At 35.6% G+C, this 22,388-nt stretch overlaps 3 protein-coding genes across 3 annotated transcripts in view; 1 reads left to right on the forward strand and 2 right to left on the reverse strand.

Moving 5' to 3' along the window:
- Nckx30C (solute carrier family 24 member Nckx30C) overlaps positions 1 to 4,269 on the reverse strand; it is an 849,440-nt gene extending 845,171 nt beyond the window's left edge. The window contains exon 1 of the mRNA XM_067764396.1: positions 4,039 to 4,269. The gene's annotated coding sequence lies outside the window, so the exon portion shown is untranslated. The remainder of the gene's footprint in view (positions 1 to 4,038) is intronic.
- Positions 498 to 1,768, reverse strand: Taf11 (TATA-box binding protein associated factor 11). Its single transcript, XM_067764434.1, has 3 exons — positions 1,075 to 1,768; positions 826 to 1,010; positions 498 to 757 (listed from the first exon to the last, which is right to left on the reverse strand). The coding sequence occupies exons 1-3, from the start codon at positions 1,383 to 1,385 to the stop codon at positions 621 to 623; spliced, it is 633 nt and encodes a 210-aa protein (XP_067620535.1). The 5' UTR covers positions 1,386 to 1,768; the 3' UTR covers positions 498 to 620.
- A 13,882-nt stretch (positions 4,270 to 18,151) lies between the features above and the next one.
- Positions 18,152 to 20,842, forward strand: und (methionyl aminopeptidase und). The gene is made up of 3 exons (XM_067769353.1): positions 18,152 to 18,445; positions 18,532 to 19,401; positions 19,919 to 20,842. The coding sequence occupies exons 1-3, from the start codon at positions 18,283 to 18,285 to the stop codon at positions 20,344 to 20,346; spliced, it is 1,461 nt and encodes a 486-aa protein (XP_067625454.1). The 5' UTR covers positions 18,152 to 18,282; the 3' UTR covers positions 20,347 to 20,842.
- The last annotated feature ends 1,546 nt before the right edge of the window (positions 20,843 to 22,388 follow it).

Raw genomic sequence — 22,388 nt, forward strand, 5'->3', positions numbered from 1 at the left:
GAATATACCCGCGGTAGGTATGCCTGTCGTAAGATGCGACTAAAATACCAGATTCAAAGGGTGTGTAGCGCAACCCTTCAGGTTGCCAGCGCAATATATAGCTTCTCCAAACCCAATTGTTAACCTCACCTATCCGCGGCGAATCCTGTTTCACTAACAGACGAGGCTCTGGCGACCCCAAGCTTCTCATGGAACTTGGGGGTGGGGAGGGAGGGGATGGCCTGAAGGTTTAATGTGGCCACTTAAATCGTTCCCGAGATGGTCGGGCTAGCACCTTAATGGTGCTGTGGTACCGGAGCGTACCGGATCTGTATCCGGCAAAGGACCATCACATCGATAACACTCCCCAAAGCCTTCGGGGAGCAACCTTATCGCTACAACAACAACAACATCTGCTGTTGTTGTTTCTACACACCATAGCCCGCCCTTTCAAATAAGGACAACGTTGCTAACACTTTTCTGAAGCGGGACGAGTTGCAGAACATCATGTACGCCTATTAATTTCAAAAATATATTAATTCGAGAAAACTACAATATCGCTTATAAGTTTCTAGTTTAAATGCTTACAACTATAAACCTTAAATATTTTATTGATTGCTTATATTAAAAAGGTACAGCCTTTAATTTAAACGGAAATAAGGTTTTTGAAATTTCCCAATCGGCATGCGACCACGCGTACGTAAACGACGCACTGCTTCACGCAAGTACTTGGGTTGTAATGCGCCTGTCTCACCGCCGGATTCCATGACATCAAGTGCTGGGAAAAATATTCCATATTCAAATTTAGTTTAAATGTTCCAATGTTTCAATTATATGAAATCTTACCTTCTTCAACAATTTCACCAACAAATACTTTTGCTATACCCGACATTGCAATCACTACATTTTGTGATACCGAACAGCCGGTAATCGTTTGCATTAATCGTTTCACTGCAGCCTTTGGAAACGCCGAACGTCGGTACATTTCATAGCGATCGAGTTGTTCTTCGGTGAAATTGGACACAAGCACCCTACGAAATAGTAAGCAAGTAAATACATGCATTAATATATTATAGCTTTCATATTCATACATACTGCATTTTCTCGCGCTCTTCTTCTTCCATCTCCTTTTTGGTTTTCTGTTTTTTAGCTCTCATCTCCTCGCTTAACCCGGATACGTCTAATTTACCATCCTTCATATCTAAGCCTAGAGCCTCCTGTATTCGCTGTTTCAGGTTGCCTTCATCACCTGAATGATCACTATTTCCATTGCCTTCGGTATTATCTGCATCAGTGCTACTTACAGCTTTGTCAAATAATTTCAAGTCTACTTCATCGTGTTGCGCTGGTTGTTGTAATGTTGGGGTTGTTGATTCCATTGAGGAGGGCAGTAGGATATCATCCATAGCCACAAATTTCAAATTTTCTTTTATGTACTCACAAAATCGAATGATAATAAAATATTTGTACACAATTTTTTAATATTTTTATATTTGATAAATCAGCTGTTAGCTGTTTGATAAGTTCGCAGGGTTGCTAGACCAAAAACGAAGCCACATGATACATTCCGTAAAAATTTATGCTGGATTTACAAACGCGAAAAACTATTTCTTATCACAGGTTGTATCAAAAGGCTTGTTTCGACCTCCGTTTTTAAAATTCGGAACCGGAAATTAAAAATTTGATTTCTGTCGAAAAATATTTACAAAAAACCAGGAAATCCCCCGAGAGGGTCTGAAATATGGGGTCGGATCCATAGTTTTTTTGCACAACACACCTTTATGCGCTTGGTTGTGATTTATAAAATAACCCTGGGTGACGAAATGAGCATAGGACACCTTTCTGCATTAGCATTAGTATGTGTGTATGTACAGCAAATCTGAGAAAAAAACCACAACCACATGCAAATTAGAACCGATTGTTTGCTTATATCTTTTGACAGAACCTTCGCTTCCGGATTCTAAAAACGGAGGTCGAAACGCGTATTGTGATACCACCTTTGATAATTTTTGATAAAAATTAGGTGGTGCACCGTCTTGTAAAACGTCACCAAAATTTGAATTTTGTATTTTTTTGTAAAACTGAAAAAAATGTAGTATAGGGTTCGATTGCTAACACGTGCCAAAAAATTTCGAGGTGTAAAATACGCGTTTTTACCTGCGGATCTATAATCCGCAGGCGGAAGGCGTTCAAAACATTTGCAGGAAACTACCGAAAAAGATCTCCAAAATCGGCGTAGAATTCATTGTGGTAATTGTGCAGTTTAGGGGCCCCACCCTAAAATTGGGCCTTTTTTTGAGTGAGGTATCAAAAGACGCGTATTCACGTCTAGATCAAGACTCCGAAAGCGGAAGTAACTTTTTTTTACCCGTTCAAAAGATATAAACGAAAAACCGAAAAAAACCCGCGGGTACTTCCGAAACCGGGGGTGGGATCCATAGCATTTTTCCGCAGAATACCTTTCTGCGTTGGCGGAATTCGGCCGCGCTTATAAAAAATAACCCTGGGCTACGCCATGCCAAGTCCGGGTGTGTGGTATATCCGTGGCTACCGCCACGGTGATGCACAAATTTTTTTGTAGGTACCAACACACCAACAACCACATGAAAACACCAACTTCAACTGCAAATATCTCCGGACAGAGATACAATTTTTCTTTTCCGCCTTTGGCTTATTGTTCTCGAGATCAATACGCATCTTCTGATACCTGAAAATCTTGGCCCAACTTTAGGGTGGGGCCCCTGCTGCCCAAGGCCGCAAGATCACCCTGGTCGGTCAACCAATGGTGTGGGATCAAATTAAAAACTTTTCCCTTTTCCAAAAGTGCACCACGTTTTAACAATAAATATAAATAAGACTTAGTAGGGATCCTGCTAGATGTTAAAACACATATTTGTATTAAAAAGACTCACGAATAAAAATTTCATTTCTGTGAGCAGGGACAAAGGGTTTTTGTGCTTGTTCACAATTTTTTTGGGTAATAGTCTAGCTGAGGGGTCGACTGCTAATACGCTACCAAAAATATCGAGAGAGGTGTCAAAACGACGCGTATGAATCTCGAGAACAATAATCCGATTGCGGAAAAGAAAAATTTTATCTCTGTCCGGAGATATTTGCAGTTGAAGTTGGCGATTTCCATGTGGTTGTTGTTGTGTTCGTACCCCCAAAAAAAATTGTGCATCATCGAGGCGGTAACCACGGTTAGGTAATAGTCTAGTTGAGGGGTCGACTGCTAATACGCTACCAAAAATATTGAGAGAGGTGTCAAAAGACGCGTATTAATCTCGAGAACAATAATCCGATGGCGGAAAAGAAAAATTTTATCCATGTCCGGAGATATTTGCAGTTGAAGTTGGCGATTTCCATGTGGTTGTTGTTGTGTTAGTACCCCCAAAAAAAATTGTGCATCACCGTGGCGGTAGCCACGGTTACACCACACACCCGGACTTGGCATGGCGTAGCCCAGGGTTATTTTTTATAAGCGCGGCCGAAGGCCGCCAACGTAGAAAGGTGTTCTGCGCAAAAATACTATGGATCCGACCCCCGGTTTCGGAGGTACCCGCGGGTCTTTTTTCGGTTTTTCGTTAATATCTTTTGAACGCGTTAAAATTTTTATTTTCCGCCTTCGGATTATTAATACTGATGTCAAGACGCGTCGTTTGACACCTCTCTCGATGTTTTTTGACGCGTATTAGCAGTCGACCCCTCAACTAGACTATTACCCCACGGTTATACCACCACCCGGACTTGGCATGGCGTAGGCCAGGGTTATTTTGTATAATCGCGGCCGAAGGCCGCCAACACAAAAAGGTGTTCTGCGCAAAAATGCATGGATCTCACCCCGGTTTCGGAGGTATCTGTGGGTCTTTTCGTTAATATCTTTTGAACGCGTTAAAATTTTTATTTTCCGCCTTCGGATTATTAATACTGATGTCAAGACGCGTCGTTTAACACCTCTCTCGATATTTTTGGTAGCGTATTAGCAGTCGACCCCTCAACTAGACTATTACCTTTTTTTGGAGAAAGGATTCATATAAAATAAGAATATTTGAGATATACCTTGGTTAATTTGAATTTTGCCATCCAACAGCTTTTTAAAGCACCTGTTGAATTCGACGCCATTTTTCTTTTTGATTAACACTACGCAAAAAATTGACGGCACATACCGTTCAACTGTTTTAAGTTACTTTTTGACTTTCACAAACACATGCACAATGAGCTTAACAAATAATAACACAATTAGGTACTTCTTTTATCAATTAAAACTAATATTTTAACACACGCCACACGGTAATATATTAAACACGCGCGCGTAAAAGAAACTGATTTTCATAGTGTACCTATACCAAGTGTGTTCACTAAGCGATAAACGTCAAAAATACAAACAGCCTCGCTCACCTGATGGAAATCTCAGGTCTAGAGTCGCATTTTTGGTCTCAACGACAACATTTTTGACTACCAATCGTATCGACTTTTTCAATTTTTCAATCATTCGGCGCACTCGGTAATGGTATCCATTTTGAATTCGCTGTCATTCCGAATCCAGCGAGTGCCTGTCAGAATGCTTGACAGATAAGTCAACACACTTGTACTTGTACACTATGCTGATTTTTTTCACTGCAGATGGAACTTAAGACCGGGCAAGTTATCGATAGTGATATAATTAGCGATGAAAGCAGGAACGATATTTTGTTATTAACCCAATTGGAATGTTGGAACAAAGAATAACACACCACATTGGATATTGGATGCTCAACATTTTACTTGAAATAAAACTAATATCCTACTCGATTTAGAAAATTTGTACGCGAATATATAACAAGTAAGGAAGGCTAAGTTCGGGTTTAGCCGAACATTACATACTCAGTTGAGAGCTATGGAATTAAAATTAAGGAAAATCACCATGTAGGAAAATGAACCTAGGATAACACTGGAATGTGTTGTTTGTACGATATGGGTATCGAATGAAAGGTGTTAATGAGTATTTTAAAAGGGAGTGGGCCTTAGTTCTATAAGTGGACGCCTTTTCGAGATATCGCCATAAAGGTGGACCAGGGGTGACTTTAGAATTTGTTTACAATATGGGTATCAAATGAAAGGTGTTAATGAATATTTTAAAAGGGCGTGGGTCTTAGTTCTATAGGTGGACGCCTTTTCGAGATATCGCCATAAAGGTGGACCAGGGGTGACTCTAGAATTTGTTTGTACGATATGGGTATCAAATGAAAGGTGTTAATGAGTATTTTAAAAGGGAGTGGGCCTTAGTTCTATAGGCGGACGGCTTTTCGAGATATCGCCATAAAGGTGGACCTGGGGTGACTCTAGAATTGGTTTTTATGATATGGGTATCAAATGAAAGGTGTTAATGAGTATTTTAAAAGGGAGTGGGTATCAAATGAAGGGTATCAGGGAGGGTAAAAGGGAGTGGGCCTTAGTTTTATAGGTGGGCGCCTTTTCGAGATACCGCCATAAAGGTGGACCAAGGATGACTCTAGAATGCGTTTATACAATATGGGTATCAAACGAAAGGTGTTAATGAGTATTTTAAAAGGGAGTGGGCCTTAGTTCTATGGGTGGACGCCTTTTCGAAATATCGATATAAAGGTGGACTAGAGGTGACTCTAGATTTTGTTTGTACGATATGGGTATCAAATGAAAGGTGTTAATGATTATTTTAAAAGGGAGTGGGCCTTAGTTCTATAGGTGACGCCTTTTCGGGATATCGTTATAAAGGTGGACCAGAGTTGACTCTAGAATGCGTTTGTACATTATGAGTATCAAACGAAAGGTGATAATGAGTATTTTAAAAGGGAGTGGGCCTTAGTTCTATAGGTGGACGCCTTTTCGATATATCGCCATAAAGGTGGACCAGGGGTGATTCTATAATGTGTTTGTACAATATGCGTGTCAAATTAAAGGTATTAATAACAATTTTGAAAGGGAGTGGTGGTAGTTGTATATGTGAATGCGTTTTCGAGATTTCGACCAAAATGTGGACCAGGGTGACCCAGAACATCATCTGTCGGGTACCGCTAATTTATTTATATATGTAATACCACGAACAGTATTCCTGCCATGATTCCAAGGGCTTTCGATTTCGCCCTGCAGAACTTTTTCATTTTCTTCTACTTAATAATGGTAGGTGTCACACCCATTTTATAAAGTTTTTTTCTAAAGTTATATTTAGCGTCAATAAACCAATGAAATTACCATGTTTCATCCCTTTTTTCGTATTTTTATAGAATTATGGCATTTTTTTCATTTTTCGTAATTTTCGAAATCAAAAAAGTGGGCGTGGTCATAGTCGGATTTCGGCCATTTTTTATACCAATACAAGGTGTGTTCAGATAATTATGTGAACTGAGTTTAGTAAAGATATATCGATTTTTACTCAAGTTATCGTGTTAAGAGCCGAGCGGAAGGACAGACGATCTACTGTGTATAAAAACTGGGCGTGGCTTCAACCGATTTCGCCCTTTTTCACAGAAAACAGTTATCGTCCTAGAATCTAAGCGCCTACCAAATTTCACAAGGATTGGTAAATATTTGTTCGACTTATGGCATTAAATGTATCCTAGACAAATCAAATGAAAAAGGGCGGACCCACCCCATTTTGAAATTTTCTTTTGTTTTTGTATTTTGTTGCACCATATCATTTCTGGAGTTGAATGTTGACATAATTTACTTATATACTGTAAAGATATTAAATTTTTTGTAAAAATTTCACTTTAAAAAAATTTTTTCTTTAAAGTGGGCGTGGTCGTTCTCCGATTTTGCTAATTTTTATAAAGAATATATATAGTAATACAAGTAACGTTCCTGCAAAATTTCATCATGATATCTTCAACGACTGCCAAATTACAGCTTGCAAAACTTCAAAATTACCTTCTTTTAAAAGTGGGCGGTGCCACAACCATTGTCCAAAATTTTACTTATTTTCTATTCTGCGTCATAAGTTCAACCCACCTACCAAGTTCCATCGCTTTATCCGTCTTTGGTAATGAATTATCGCACTTTTTCAATTTTTCTAAATTTTCGATATCGAAAAAGTGGGCGTGGTTATAGTCCGATATCATTCATTTTAACACATTGACTGCCAAGGCACTTTCAGCAAATAAGATGCTGGGGGCCACAGAATTTTTTTTTTTTAATCTCATCAGAGACATCAAAATTAGAATTTAGGGTAGTGCTGGTAATATTTTCTGCTTAGAAACAGGCAGTTTTTAACTAATTAGTATGTCACACACATATGGCCGACGTGGCACCTGCCGACTTTTTTTTATTTCAGGGCCATGGCGGACATATATGTACGACAAAAACATTGGCTAAACATCAGAATGCATCGTCGTCATACAAGCTCTACTCTGTTTTGCAAAAACAAAACAATTGGGAGTATGTTGTTTTTGCAAACCGTTATTTTTGAGGAATTCAGCAAGTGCAACAATTTGGGTTCGCTCTTTATTTTTTCTTATTACATGTTTAGTAAACAAGAAGACTTGGTCGCGTCATATTGGTCCATAATATTTGTGTTACGGAATGTCGAAAAGAAAATTTTTATCAGATACTGAGTTAGAAAATATACTCGCAATTTCAGAAAGTGAAGAAGATGAAGATTATAGCTCTGATGACTCTGTAAAGGATCCTATGTATAATCCTACTGCATACTCTTCGGAAAGTGAAGAAGATGAGGAAGTCGTAAATAATATAGAAAAAGTTCTTGAAAGCCTAGAACTAGAAGAGAATAGGGAAGAAAGCGATGAAGAACAAGAAAATCGGGTCGCAAGTGAACCACCCGAAATTATAAATGTTGTCTGGTCTGAATACGAAGGTCGTCATAAAACATTAACTTTTTCGGGAAAATCAGGCCTACAAGTAGATGTCCCACAAAGTGTCACGCCATTTGACGTTTATCGTTTGTTTATTGACGATGAAATAATCAACCTCATCGTATTAGAAACAAATAGATACGCTGAGCAACAACTGATTGCAAAAGGATTGAAACACGAAAGTCGAATGAAAAAATGGACTCCAACTAATAGCGATGAAATGAAAAAGTTCTTGGGACTTATATTATGGATGGGTCTTGTTCGATGTGGTAGTATTGCATCATACTGGTATACAAGTGAGATTTATAAGAACAATGTAGCGCCCAAGGTAATGCCGCGGAACCGTTTTGAGTTAATACTAGCGAATATACACTTCTCCAACAATGAAACTATTCCAAAAGGGGATAGGACTGGAAAAATTCAACCACTTATAGATATGTTGCAAAAAATACCAAGAAATTTTATACCCAGCTGAGGATTTTGTAATTGATGAGACTCTTGTGCCTTGGAGGGGTCGCTTAGTATTTCGACAATATATTCCAAACAAAGCCCATAAGTATGGCATAAAATTATTCAAGCTATGTTCTACAGAAGGATATACATGGTCAAGTAAGATTTACTCAGGAAAGTCAGAAGTTTACGCAAGAAATCTTGGCCTGGGACGATCAGTTTGCGAAGAACTTTCGCAGGACTTACTAAACCGAGGTAGGACACTGTTCGTTGACAATTTCTATACAAGCTATGAGTTGGCACTTTCCTTTTTACGACAAAATACACACGTTGTGGGTACACTAAGAGCAAACAAAAAGTATATGCCCAAAGAAGTTTTTGATGCCAAATTGGAAAAAGGTCAGGTAATTCATAGAGAAGAGCAAAATGGAATTGTGGTACTGAAATGGCGCGATGCACGTGATGTACGGATTCTGTCAACAAAACACAGTCCAAGAATGGTAGAAGAAGCTGGCTTTGACCTTAACCAACCATCAACCAGTAATTCCCCTGGCTCAAAACGTCGCTTTGTGAAGAAGAATAAGAAAAAGCCAATAGCCGTACTTGCTTATAACAAAGGAAAAGCAGGGATTGATTTATCAGACCAAAACTGTTCTTATGCTATTACTTTGAGGAAGGGCGTAAAGTGGTACCGCAAACTGGGTATAGAATATCTGCTTGGATTATCAGTAGTAAATGCTTTTGTAGTGTACAAGAAAGCTACGAAAAAAAATAATGCAAAAATACGGTGGTTTAGAGAACAAATTACTTCATCACTTCTAAATTTGCAGAAGCCAGAAAAACATATGAAGCCAAAATCAGGCAATATTCATATTTTAAAAATAAAACTAAGCGCAAGTAATACAAAAGTACGTCGAACATGTACTTTATGTTATTCCAGAATAAAACAAATGGAAGGAAGGGAGATCGCCAGAAAGAAGGCTAAAAGAGTATTCAAGTATTGCCCGGATTGTCCCCAAAAGCCATTCATGTGTTTAGAATGTTTTGGGAATCACCACAAACAAGTTTAATGGTTGATTTGTATAACTACTTTATAAAAATAATATGTAAAAAATTTTTTGTTACTGTAATAAAATGAACTAATTTTCTTTTTTCAAAACCAATTTTTTCCAATTGTTCTTGAGCTACGCCGAAGCCACTATAACAGAAATTTCATGGGACGCCATATAATTTATTATTGCAATAAAATCATATTTATCGTCAATCGTTGCTGTGTGACATGGCGAGAGAAAACAATAGTCGTGTCGGACATATGTGTCTGACGTGCCGTAAACCGCATAGTACAGTGTCACACATATATGTCCGACGTGGCAGTCAATGTGTTAAATAGCGATCTGAGATGAGTGCCCATGAACCCAGGAACCTACATACCAAATTTCGTCAAGATACCTCAAAATTTACTCAAGTTATCGTGTTAACGGACGGACGGACGGACATAGCTCAATAAAATTTTTTTTCGATACTGATGATTTTGATATATGGAAGTCTATATCTACCTCGATTCCTTTATACCTGTACAATCAAAGTTAATATACTCTGTGAGCTCTGCTCAACTGAGTATAAAAAAAATAGCATATCTCCACCTAGAGCTTTAGCTGTGAAGATTTATTAAATCTCATATTTTAACCTGAACCGTCTCCACTACAGTCTTATATGTAGTTTTATTTCTTCGTATTGAAAAAACTATAAAGTTGGGCCACTAGCACAGTTTCAACTTTTTTGAAGTTTTTCAGCAATAAAAAAATTTTACATATTCCAATTAAGTACATACATTTTCTTATGCTCTACATAGCAAAAAAAATATCTTAATATTCTATTTTGAGAATTTTTTTTATTTTTCTGACATTTTGCAAATAAAATCTTAACTTGAAAATATTAAAAAAACATTTGTCATACATGAATTTAAAAACTGCTCCTACCTTAAATATTTTCTTATCAAAAAATTACATAACATATGCATTGACGGTTGCCATACCTGAAACATTTTTAATACCTATATGACACTAGTTTATTTTCGTGTATTTTTTTTGTATTTATCTTCAATTTTTTGTCGCACTCCCTCCTAATAGGCTTCAGTACTGGTGTAAGTGTGTAAACTATATTTGAAGAAACTAACGAAATACAAGGAAAATACAACCTAGTTCATTAAAAACAAACGTGCCAGTTTGTATTTCGATATGTTTTTTTTGACATTCGGCCGTTTTTTCTTTATTTTTTTCTGACACATGAAAATTTTTTTTTAGTTTGAAAATTTGGTGCATAAAAACACAATTAAAATCAACTTTCTTGTGAAAAAAGTGAACCATTAGCGACCGAAGAAATTGTGTTTTGAAGTTCCGATAAAGTTTAAGTCAGTTTTTTTAGCTTGGAATCCCAGCAAAAATAAAGTAGTGTGATATATGCTTAATGATTGAACAAACGGTCGAAAATGTAATGAAGATTAAACTTAAATCTTCCACGTGTCGGGTATGAATTATGTATGATAAATTTGGGAGATTTAACTTTATAAATCCTTGCAGATACCTAAATCTCAAATAAAGCTTTAAGTGGAGATATGCTATAAAAGCTTGTATTGTCGCCGTTTCTTTGTATTCTGATGGTAGTAAATTTTTGTCTTTGGCGTTGCCAGCAACAAAAAAATTTAAAAATGTTGTATACGGATGTACTCACATACGTAGTCCGCTTTTTTTCATTTAACTCATACAGCAAAAGGCTAAGCAGCGACATCTATTTTTGAAAAAAGTAGGTTTATTAAAGGCAGCGTTGCCAAACTAAAAAGAAATAATTGACAAATTATCTGGCTCACAAATTGAACCAGACTTCTATCTGGATTTATCTGTCTCAAATCGTTGTTGTTGCATTTACATGCAAAATTGTTTATCTGGCTCAGGGGGGGTTTATCTCTACGTCCTGCGGCATTTTGTAGCCTCGCCACTGGGTTATATTGGCACCAAGTAGTGTATTGTTTTGTTATCACCGATGGTAGAGAGACATGTTGATACTATTACGTAACTTACAATTAAATATTATTGTGGACTCAGGCAGGAGTCCTATTGTGTCAATTACTAGTATGTCAAATGGTTTACAAGGAGTTGGTGTTAAAACAAGTTTTTCTTTTGTTTTAGGTTTAACCTTGTTTAAAAGACAATCCTTACAATTTTTGATATATTTCGATATATCACGAGTCATGTTCTTCCAATAAAATTTTGTTCGCAATTTTGCGTAAAGTCTTTTCATTCCGCAATGTCCACCAGAAATGGGATCATTATGGTAAATTTCCATAAGTTTTAATTTTGTATCTTCATCTGTTACTGTCTCCACTGGATCTGTTAGTATAATTTCTAATGATTTTAAAATTTTATTTCCAATATTTTTGAAATTTGTAATAGTGTAATGTTCAAACATAATATCGTTTTTAGGCCATTCAATTTTCTTAATCTTGTGTTTGCCGGATTCTGATTCAAGCCTCGAAAGTAATTTCTCTAAAGTCATTATTTCGTTAACAAGCTCAAAACTAAGTAACTCGAGTTTCTTATGTTTAATATGCGCAAACATTCTTAAATTTGTTGTTTTATTATTTTTATCGTACGTAATTGCAGATCTCATTCGTGGGACTTTTTTCGAAAAATTAAATGAAAATTTGTCGTAGACATGTCAAGTAAGTTGTTTTTCGTCGTTTTTGTCTGTTTTTCTATATAATTTTTTGTCGTTTGCCTTTTTTGTCATGGATCTTGTCTGTACTGCCAAAATTTGTTTATTAGCTTCTTTAATCTCATCGATTGTTATACGCGATAGTGCATCAGCACACACGTTTGATTTACCTTTTATATATCCAATAGTAAAGTTATATTCAGATAGTTCCAGTCTTATTCTTGAAAGTTTTGAAAATGGGTCTTTAATGTTGAATAAGTATACTAGAGGTCTATGGTCTGATTTTACAATGAAATGGGTGCCATAAACGTATGGTCGAAATTGTTTGATTGCAAAGTAAATAGCTAAAAGCTCTAATTCTATAATGGGTTTTTTCTGTTCGGCTTTATTAAATGCTTTAGAAGCGAAACAAATTGGTAAATCACTACCTTGCTGTTCTTGACTTAAAATAGCGCCACATCCAGTTGTGGAAGCATCAACTGTAATAATAAATTGTTTAGTAAAATCTGGATATTGAAGTAATTTTGGTGAAAGTAACGCTGCTTTCAAAGATAAAAATGCTCTTTCGCACTCTACATCCCATACAAGTTCAACTCTTTTTCTGCTTAATCGGTTCAGAGGCGCTGCCAGAGACGCAAAATTAGGTATAAACCGTCTCTAATAATTTGCAAACGCGACAAATCGTCGTACTGCGTCTTTTTCAGTCGGTTTCGTATACTTTTTAATTGCGTTTATTTTAGAGCCGTCTGGCAACAAACCTTTGGCTGAACATTTATGACCTAAAAATGTAACTTCTGGTCGTAAAAAGTTGCATTTATTTGGGTTAAGTTTGAGATTGAAAGATCTACAAGTATCGAAGACTTTTGAAAGATTTTTGATGTGGTGTGCTTCACTACACCCTATGACGATAATATCGTCGACGTACAAAAATGCGACATTGGGTGGTATACCCGAAAAAGCTATTGTCATCATTCGTGAGAACGAATTTGGTGCTATATTTAAGCCAAATGGAAGCACTTTCCATCTAAATGCGCCACGGTCAGTGCTGAAAGACGTTATGTCACGAGAATCAGGATGCAAGGGGATTTGATGAAATCCTGAAAAAAGATCTAATGTGGAAAAATACTTTGCTCTACCCAGATTGTCTAAAATATCGTCAACTCTAGCTAGTGGGAATTTATCAGCAATGAGTTTTTTGTTTACCGCGCGAAAATCTACGCACATACGATATGCTTTTTGACCATTAGTATCTTTCTTTGGGACTACAATCAAAGGACTATTGTAATTCGAATAACTGGGTTCAATCAAATCATTGTCTAATAACTTATTTACTTGGCGATTTATTTCTTCGCGTTGAGAGTATAGCAATCTGTAATTTTTAACATATACCGGATCGTTGTCTGTCAGTCTTAGTTTTTGCTCGTAAAAGTTATTTAAAGTCATTTTGTCCGTGTCAAGAGCAAAAATGTCGGCATAATCTATGCAAAGGTCAATTAGTTTACTATGAGCATGTTGAGGTATTTGATTTTTTAAAATCGAAATTAGTTTTTTGGTACGTTTGTCTTCTGTTTCTGTCTTGTTAATTGTATAAACATTGTAGTTTGAAAGTTTTTCTGTCCGAATACTTTTTCTTTTTACAAACTTTACATCATCCGTGGTATTTATAACTTTAATTATTGGGTTACTGGAATTAACAATGTACCTAGCTGTGAAAACACCTCTTTCAATTTCCCGCGAGTCCACGAAAAGTGGTTCGGGTGAATCTCCTAAATCAAAAAGTCTGAATATTTCGCATCTTGGTGGAATGATACAACTGTCGCCTTCTGTTCCGTGTAGGATTGGTATCGCGACTTTTTCATTACCTACCCAAAAAGAAATCCTTTTGTTTTTTCATAATTAATAATACATTTGTTAATATTCAGAAAATCTTTACCCAGTATGCCATCGGATGGAATATTAAAGTCTCCATTTACTACATGTAAAATATGTTTAATAGAAAAGTTAGAAAAATTTAAATTTGCTGTAATTTTACCTAAAGTGCAAACTGAATTGGAAGTGGCACCGGTAATGTTAATAATATCGTTCGTATTTAAGGAAATATTACTGGCTAGATATGATATTTTTATTAAAGAAATGTCGGCTTGAGTGTCTACTAGGAAAGAACAAAATTTTTGTGACTCTTTTAGTTGTAATTCTATGAAATCAGAGTAATTTAAATTTAAACAATAGATGGTTATTGGTAAGGGAAGTTCGCTTACTCGCTTAATTCGTCCCCCCTCAGTGTTCGCTCCTGAGGGGCACTGGCGTTTAAAGCGCGAACGTTTGCGTTTCGACCTCTACCGTTTGAGGATCTTGCATTGTTGTTTCTATTGTTACTATTGTTTGGATTAGGATTGGTATTTGGACGCGTATTATTATTGTGATTATTCTGATATCTATTTCCGTTATAATTTCTATATCTTTGATTGTTGTTACCGTTATAGTTACTATTATATGAAAATGAACTATTATTTCTATAACCAGTATAGCCGCGGTTTGGGTAAAAACCTCGATAACTACACGTGAATTTCTAAATGTACTGTTACCACGTGATCGCAAAGCTAAAACTTGACGCTCAGTTACTTCATTGTTTTGTTCTACAATTAATTTTGCTACTACGTCTTTCGGATGAGTAAATGCCGTTGAGGCTAGAATGGTTTTTACTAAATTGGATTTTGCGTTTAAACGACACACGTTAACAGTTTGTTCGACTGCCATTTCATGAGCTTTCGTTTGAGTGATCCCTTCAATAATAAGAGACCGCTCAAGTGAGTCAGCTAAATCTTCAACTTTTTTGGCAAAATCTGTATAATTGTTACCGTTAACATGCAACGCTGCAATTCTCCCTGCTACAACTTTCGAGTTGTCCGGTTTTATCCTATTACGTAAAGCTGTTTTAATTTCGTTGACTGAAGTTACTTGTGTTGGTATTGCTTCACGAGCTTTACCCTCTAATTTTGATTTTAAGAACGCTATAAAAGTATCGGTTAAATCTGCAGTAGCGAATTGTTCGAGTAATGCAATTTTGTCTATGAAAGAATCAAGTGCTAGTGGATCACCACTGTAGTTTTCTCTAATAGAATTAGCACATGTGTTAATAAAAATTCTTTTATCCTCTGGTGTTGCCATGACTTGATCGTTAAGATCTGGAGCTGAATTAGAAGGTGAGGCAACGTTTGTACTAATTGGATCGTTAAGATCTGATTTTAAAGTAGGAGAAGTTGAAGTTAATATTTCACTATTTGAATCGTTAAGATTTGAAATTAAATTAGAAGTTGAATTTTTAATGGAAGAATTTTCGAAGCCTGGAAAATCTGTTGATAAAGAAAATCTATTTTCCTGGTTTGTGACTTTTTCGGTCGATGATGAAGCTAAACTTTCGTAGCTTGAGCCTGATTTATCTGAATCGGATTCTGAATCTGAAGTTTTTTGCACTTGTCTACCACTTCTAAGGTTGTACATATGAAATTACTAAAGCACTTGTTTGAATGTTGAATTTATATTTGAAGTTAAATTGTTGAGGAAAAAAAAAGCGAAGGAAAAAATTAAAGAAATATTTAACAATTTATTAGAAGAATTAATTGAAACTGCAGTAAACTTGTATGAAAAATCTATAAAAAGTAATTGAATTTAAAAGGTTACAAAAGTATATAGGTATGAATTGTAAAAAAAAATCTCAAAATGTGATAATCACTAATCATTAATTGGTTTTTAACGGAACCCACCGTATGTATCAAAAAAAAATAAATTTTTTTTTTCGAAAACCACCCTAATACCAAAATCTAAAATTTATATGAATGTGAAATTATTTTAATTGGAAAGCGAAGACACCGAATTTAATACAAAATTTTAATTTTTAATATACATACATATATAGGTTTTAAAGAAAAAATACCCGTAGGCAAAAGAAATGTTAAATACGTATATGTATATTATACTTATTGTGCTGCTGCCGTAAACGCTGCCGCTGTTGTCGCCAATGCTGCTGCTGATGCCGGAGTTGTTTCTGCTGCTTATGTTGCTGCTGGCGGTGGTACAGTTGCTGATCCCTTTGTCTGAGTGGCGTGGGTTTTTGGATGCCGTTATGAATGCTGATGAGTGTAGTAATTTGTATTATTTTATAAATTTTTAGATATTCGAATTTTAATTCTTTTTATTATTTCCGTAGTATTTAGTTTTATTACAGTTTTATTTTTTGCATTATGTATTGTTGTATTAGTAGCTTCGAAAAATCTTTTATCTCCGCTCTTTATTAAAAATTGTATTTAATTAAAAAAAAACTTTATTATCTCTGCATCGTATTATAATTTTTAAAAATTGTTAGAAAAATTTATTATCTCCGCATGGTATTATTGGATTTTTGAAAATTGTTTTTAATTAGAATTATTATCTCCGCATAGTATTAATAGATTTTGTAGGAAATCGCATTTGTTAGAAAAATGTTTATTATCTCTGCATATTATTATTACTTTTTTAAAAAGTTTCTTTAGACTTATTATCTCCGTATAGTATTATTAGAGTTCTTGTAGAAAATCACAATTAATTAGAAAAACTTTTATTGTTATATCTGATTAAAATTATTAGAGTTGTTGTAGAAACGCTTGGGTTAGAAAAATTTATATTATAACTGCGTAGTATTATTAAGTTTTTTGATGCTAGTTGAATTTGGTTAGGAAAAAAATTTTTACTGTCTTATTGTTGAATTATTATCTCCGCACTTGATTATTTCAATTAATTTAGCTTTAAAACTGGTTTTTATTGAAAATTTTAAGTCTTTTTGTTATTAAAATTGCCTTTATGTCACAAGCACAAGTTTTTATTGGAAAATTTTTAAGTCTTTATATTATCTTTAAACCACACGCACTCACCGCCGTTATATTAATGCCGCATGCCGCTGCTGTACCACCGCTGGAAACTGTCACGGTCGCCATATTACGTAACTTACAATTAAATATTATTGTGAGCAACAATGTTGTGATGATGCCAGATGATTATTAAAAAGTTAAATTGGGAGATTTTATCCTCACAAGACCTGCGACCATATATATGTTTGTCTGTTTCTCCCACCTCGTTCACATCTAATCCAAGGCATATATCTTGTTATTGTAGCGACAAAATACCTATCACAAATTTGAATTCTGACTACTCATCCACCGTTGTAGGAGGCATTTGTTTATTGCTGGTGATTATGATTTTACGTTGCTTAAGGGGAGTGGTAAACAATAAATAAATGAAAAAACGGCTTGGTAAGTTCTCGGACGAAATACAGAAAAGATTTTTAAACCATGTTGAGTTTGGCTTTCAAGGGTGAACAAATAAACATATTAGTAATGGCAAATAATACTCATTTCTAATCATCAGCTCTTCAATTGCTGCTCGCCACCCTAAAGCATTTGAACTTAATGATAGAGGATAGAATGCGTCGGACTCTTCAAATTTCGGCACTGCATTGAAATTACCGGTTCAACAACGGTTTGCAGATCAAAAATATATCCACGCTTACACTCTATAATACATCTTGGTAATTGTTTACTTTAGGGTACCATTGCTAAAACTCGTCCAAAAAGAGAGGTGTCAAAAGACGCGTCTTGATCCCAGGACTACGAATCCGAAAGCGGAAAAAATAAATTTTATTTCTTTTCAGAGATATTTGCAAACAAAATCGAAAATTTTCATATGGTTTTTGTAATTTTGATGATTTTATCTAACCCACAAGAAAAACTGTGGGTAAAAGTGTTTTGCGCGGATATAGGGTTGGTCTCCAAACCGGTGTTGGACCCACCCAGGGTAATATTTTATAAGCTCGGCCGAAGACCGCCAATACAGAAAGGTATTCTGCGCAAAAATACTATGGATCCCACCCCCAGTTTCGGAGTGCTTCGGAAACATTTTTCGGATTTTGACATTTGTCCATCGAATTTACAAAAACAAAGTACATGGAACTTTTATTTATGTTTGTAGGTATGTCACCATGCTGCCACCTTGTATCGTTCCACCATGTGAAAATGTTTCACTTTTCTTGAAACTACAGAAGCGTTTGTTTAAATTTGCTTTTGCGGTTCGGTAGTAACATCACTAAGAGTATGTCAGACTTTTTCCGTTGCTTTTCTTCTTCACGCCTTGGGTTCATGTCACTTTGACAACTGCCTCGTGTTTTGTCTTCCTTTTTCTTTTGAGGTTGCAACGGAAATTTTTACAGCATTTAGGCATTTCGTGCAATTTCTTTTAGAAAATTTAACTTTTTGAAGTGTAGTTGTACTTTATAAATAGAGAAAATATGTCGGTCGAAGTTACAAAAGTGGAGACTACCATAAATGCAGAAGAAAAGCCAGCAAATAATACCGATGAAGCTGAGGGAGCAGATGCACCAGCTCCAGCGGCTGGTGAGGAGAATAAAAAACAAAAAAAACCTAAACCAAATAATAAAAAATTGCGGCAAGGTGAGGTATTTTACACAATTTTATATTGTTGCTAATTAGAACACGTAACCTAAACATAATTAACTCACATTGGAAATCAACAATAGAAGCAGCAGCGAAAAAAGCAGCAGAAGGAACTGAAAAAGAGGGTGGTGCAGTAGGCGATGAAGTTACTAATGGTAATACCAATAACGCGAACGAAGTTGCAGGTAATGCTAACGATGCTGATAAAAAGAATTCAGCTAAAAAGAAAAATAAAAACAAAAACAAAAGTGGAAGTAATAAAAAGGGCCAAACCGATCCACCTAGCATACCAATTTCCGAACTCTTCGCTGATGGCCAATATCCTGAAGGTGAGATTATGCAATATCCCACACCTAAAGATTTGCCCGATGATCGCACTGCCAAGGAACGTTTTACGTCGGAAGAAAAGCGCGCATTTGATCGCATGCATAATGATATTTATATGGAATTGCGCCAAGCCGCCGAAGCACACAGACAAACTCGACAGTATATGCAGGGTTATATTAAACCTGGCATGACTATGATACAAATATGTGAGGAATTGGAAAATACAGCTCGTCGTTTGATTGGTGAAAACGGCCTAGAAGCTGGTTTAGCTTTTCCAACTGGTTGTTCGTTAAATCATTGTGCTGCACATTATACACCAAATGCTGGTGATACAACTATATTGCAATATGACGATGTTTGTAAAATTGATTTTGGTACACATATTAAAGGACGCATCATTGATTGTGCTTTCACATTAACATTTAACAACAAGTATAATAAACTTTTGCAAGCAGTTAAAGATGCCACAAATACGGGTATCAAAGAGGCTGGTATTGATGTGCGTCTATGCGATATTGGTGCAGCCATACAAGAAGTTATGGAATCATATGAAATAGAATTGGATGGCAAAACATGTCCAATTAAATCGATACGCAATTTGAATGGCCATTCCATTAGTCCTTATCGTAAGTTTTTGAATAAGTTATTTGCTTAATATTTGTAATATAATGCAAATTTTCATGGTAATCAGAAAGTAGTTTTGACATTTAAATATAACTTAATGCTAGAAAGTTAAAGAAAATAATGCTTAGTGAAAGTTTATATATAAATATTTTATATGAGAAGGCTTGTATGGAGACTGCTACCTTAACCTTATTGCAAATCTACATCCCTATGGTCCTCCGAAATTGCGAGATCACTAGCTGGTAGAGTTGCAGTGGGGGCTAACATTCTGCCTGAACGAAGAGTGTCCACACTTTTTTCAGCTTTAACATATTCCATTTATCCTTTGAATAAAGAGACGTTTGTCAGACCAGCACATTTAAAACATATTCTATGTGTTATTAAGGACGACATTTTCTGTATGGGTATATTCCTTTCTTGTTGAGTAGGAGCTATTTCGAAATCAGACAACTATTTTGAAGTTCTTCCACAGTTACCTTTTATACAAATGATGCAAACTTATGTTTGTTTTAATTGCAGGCATTCATTCTGGAAAGACTGTGCCCATTGTTAAGGGTGGCGAATCGACACGTATGGAAGAAAATGAGTTTTATGCTATTGAAACATTTGGTTCGACAGGACGTGGTTTGGTGCATGATGATATGGATTGCTCACATTATATGAAAAATTTCGATGTACCATTTGTGCCATTGCGTTTGCAATCATCAAAACAATTGCTCGGTACTATTAACAAACATTTTGGCACTTTGGCATTCTGCAAACGTTGGCTTGATCGCGCTGGCGCTACCAAATATCAAATGGCGCTCAAAGATCTTTGTGACAAGGGGGTGGTGGAAGCATATCCACCACTATGTGACATTAAAGGTTGCTACACTGCACAATATGAGCATACAATAATGTTGCGTCCTACTTGTAAAGAGGTTGTATCGCGTGGCGATGATTATTAGTACTACGCGCTAGCGAATATAATGAATACATTTTTGCAACTGAAGGCAGTGATGGCATACTCTTTTAAAGGGAATAAAAATTAGAAGAAGTACAGGATCATATTTGAAGCATCTAAGCTATGTACATCATTAAGTAACATACATTACTGAGAAATTGTTTTTATAATTTAGATTGTTTTAATGTTCATTGAAATTAACAACTTAATACTTTACGTAAACTTCTATAATAATTTTCCTTAAACGTGCGTCATAAAAATTGAAATGCTATGCTTTATCAGTTGATCTATTGTCGTTTTAAAATCTACGGTCATGAAACTTTATATTAAACTAAATAAACAAATTATAATATTGGAATGGTTGAAACCATTAATTGTGGTATATCAATCTTTTATGATTTAAAATTGTTTGAATATGATTGATTTATAGGATTTGATTTTATAAAAAGAATTCTGTGTAAAATTTCAATAAACACATTTATTAAATATTAAAAAATAAATGTAGATTTGATTTATAGAGTACAAACGAAACTTTCTGCAGCGTTTAAAGTTAGAGCTAGTTCCCCAAAAGAATTTGACTCCGCTAGCTCTCAAACTATTATATTGTTCTAATGTCCTAAGCAACAAACCTTTCGAAACCAAGTCCACAATTTAATTTAAGGTCCTATCATTAACGGTTTACGCGCTACATGAGATATCCGGTATTTTCACTACCACTGACGACTAAATCGATTATTGTGTATATCTCTAGAATACTCAACATTTATTTTCAATGTTGTATTACTAACGGTTCACTTTCTACGTGCGGTTTATCTGTTGATCGATCAGTGCTGACTACTAACTGATTTTTGTGTATATCTCTTGAACAAAGCAAAATTTCAATTTTGTTTCTTTTACATCCATATCAGCGCCTAATTTAGATTGATCCACAATTTGATTTAAGGTTGCACTATTAACGGTTAAGGCACTAAATGCATTAATATGTTTTTCGATTAATTGTGTCTATCTCATGAACCAAAGCAAATGGTAAAGTTTTTTGTATTGCAACATGTAGGTATCCTCTTGTGGCTTAGTCCACAATGTGAAATAAAGTGCCATTATTAGCCCTTTAAGGAGAAATCGGGAGTTATCGGTACACACTGAAGGGTTAATAATAGAACTGGGTTAGTCTACAGGAGAGTATCTATATATTACAAAAACAAAAAATTTACCGTTTGCTTTGGTTCAAGAGGACAGTAATAATCGAAAAACCGATTAATGCACTTAGCGCCTTAACCGTTAACGGTAGTATCTTGAATCAAGTTTTGCCTTAATCTACAAGCAGGTACCCTTGGCTTTGGTTCAAGATATATATACAAATGGACAGTAGTTATAGAAAAATTGATAAACCAACTTAACGCCTTAACCGTTAACGATAGGACCTTTATGGAAGGCGAGCCTCCCTACTGAACTCGGAATCTTTGCCAAACATCTTTGTGAACTATTCCACAGCAGTATCAGCAATAACTATCTGTATTTGCCAAAATTACTCCACACAGAACAAGAAACGTCATACACATCCCTAGCGGCAAATTTTTTCCATTGGCGTTTTTCGTTTTTCTACATTGATCACATTGATGAATTACCAGGCTCGCAGAACTACAAAAGCAGACAATTTTCGCTAATACGTGTGGGTGTGTGTGTGTGTGTAAAATTTTGTTCTTTCCTCTAACCAAAACAAATATTGCATACTTTTAGGCTGGTTCTACAAGTGCAAATGCCTCATATGACTACTGTAAATTTGTGTATATCTCTTGAACCAAGCCAAATGACAAAGTTTTTGTTTTTGCAATATCTAGGTATAACCTTGTCCTTTAATTCACTATTTGATATACGGTTCCATCATTCACCCTTCAGGCGAAAATCGATGCTTATCGGTACACAACTGATCCAGCACCTATATATCTTAAACCAAGCAAGATTTTCTAAACTTTGTTTTGCATTCTATAGCCACCAACAAATAGATTAAGACACAATTTGTCTCAGCATTCTATTTGACTTGGCTCA

Source organism: Eurosta solidaginis, chromosome 2 (assembly GCF_040869045.1).
Source record: "Eurosta solidaginis isolate ZX-2024a chromosome 2, ASM4086904v1, whole genome shotgun sequence".
Lineage (NCBI taxonomy): Eukaryota > Metazoa > Arthropoda > Insecta > Diptera > Tephritidae > Eurosta > Eurosta solidaginis.

Coding starts and splice junctions, on each gene's coding strand:
- Taf11 (XM_067764434.1), bottom strand. CDS start 1,385: ATGGATGATATCCTACTGCCCTCCTCAATGGAATCAACAACCCCAACA. Junction 1,011..1,074: donor GAAGAGCGCGAGAAAATGCA/GTATGTATGAAT, acceptor ACTATTTCGTAG/GGTGCTTGTGTCCAATTTCA. Junction 758..825: donor TGGTGAAATTGTTGAAGAAG/GTAAGATTTCAT, acceptor TATTTTTCCCAG/CACTTGATGTCATGGAATCC.
- und (XM_067769353.1), top strand. CDS start 18,283: ATGTCGGTCGAAGTTACAAAAGTGGAGACTACCATAAATGCAGAAGAA. Junction 18,446..18,531: donor TAATAAAAAATTGCGGCAAG/GTGAGGTATTTT, acceptor AATCAACAATAG/AAGCAGCAGCGAAAAAAGCA. Junction 19,402..19,918: donor CCATTCCATTAGTCCTTATC/GTAAGTTTTTGA, acceptor TTTTAATTGCAG/GCATTCATTCTGGAAAGACT.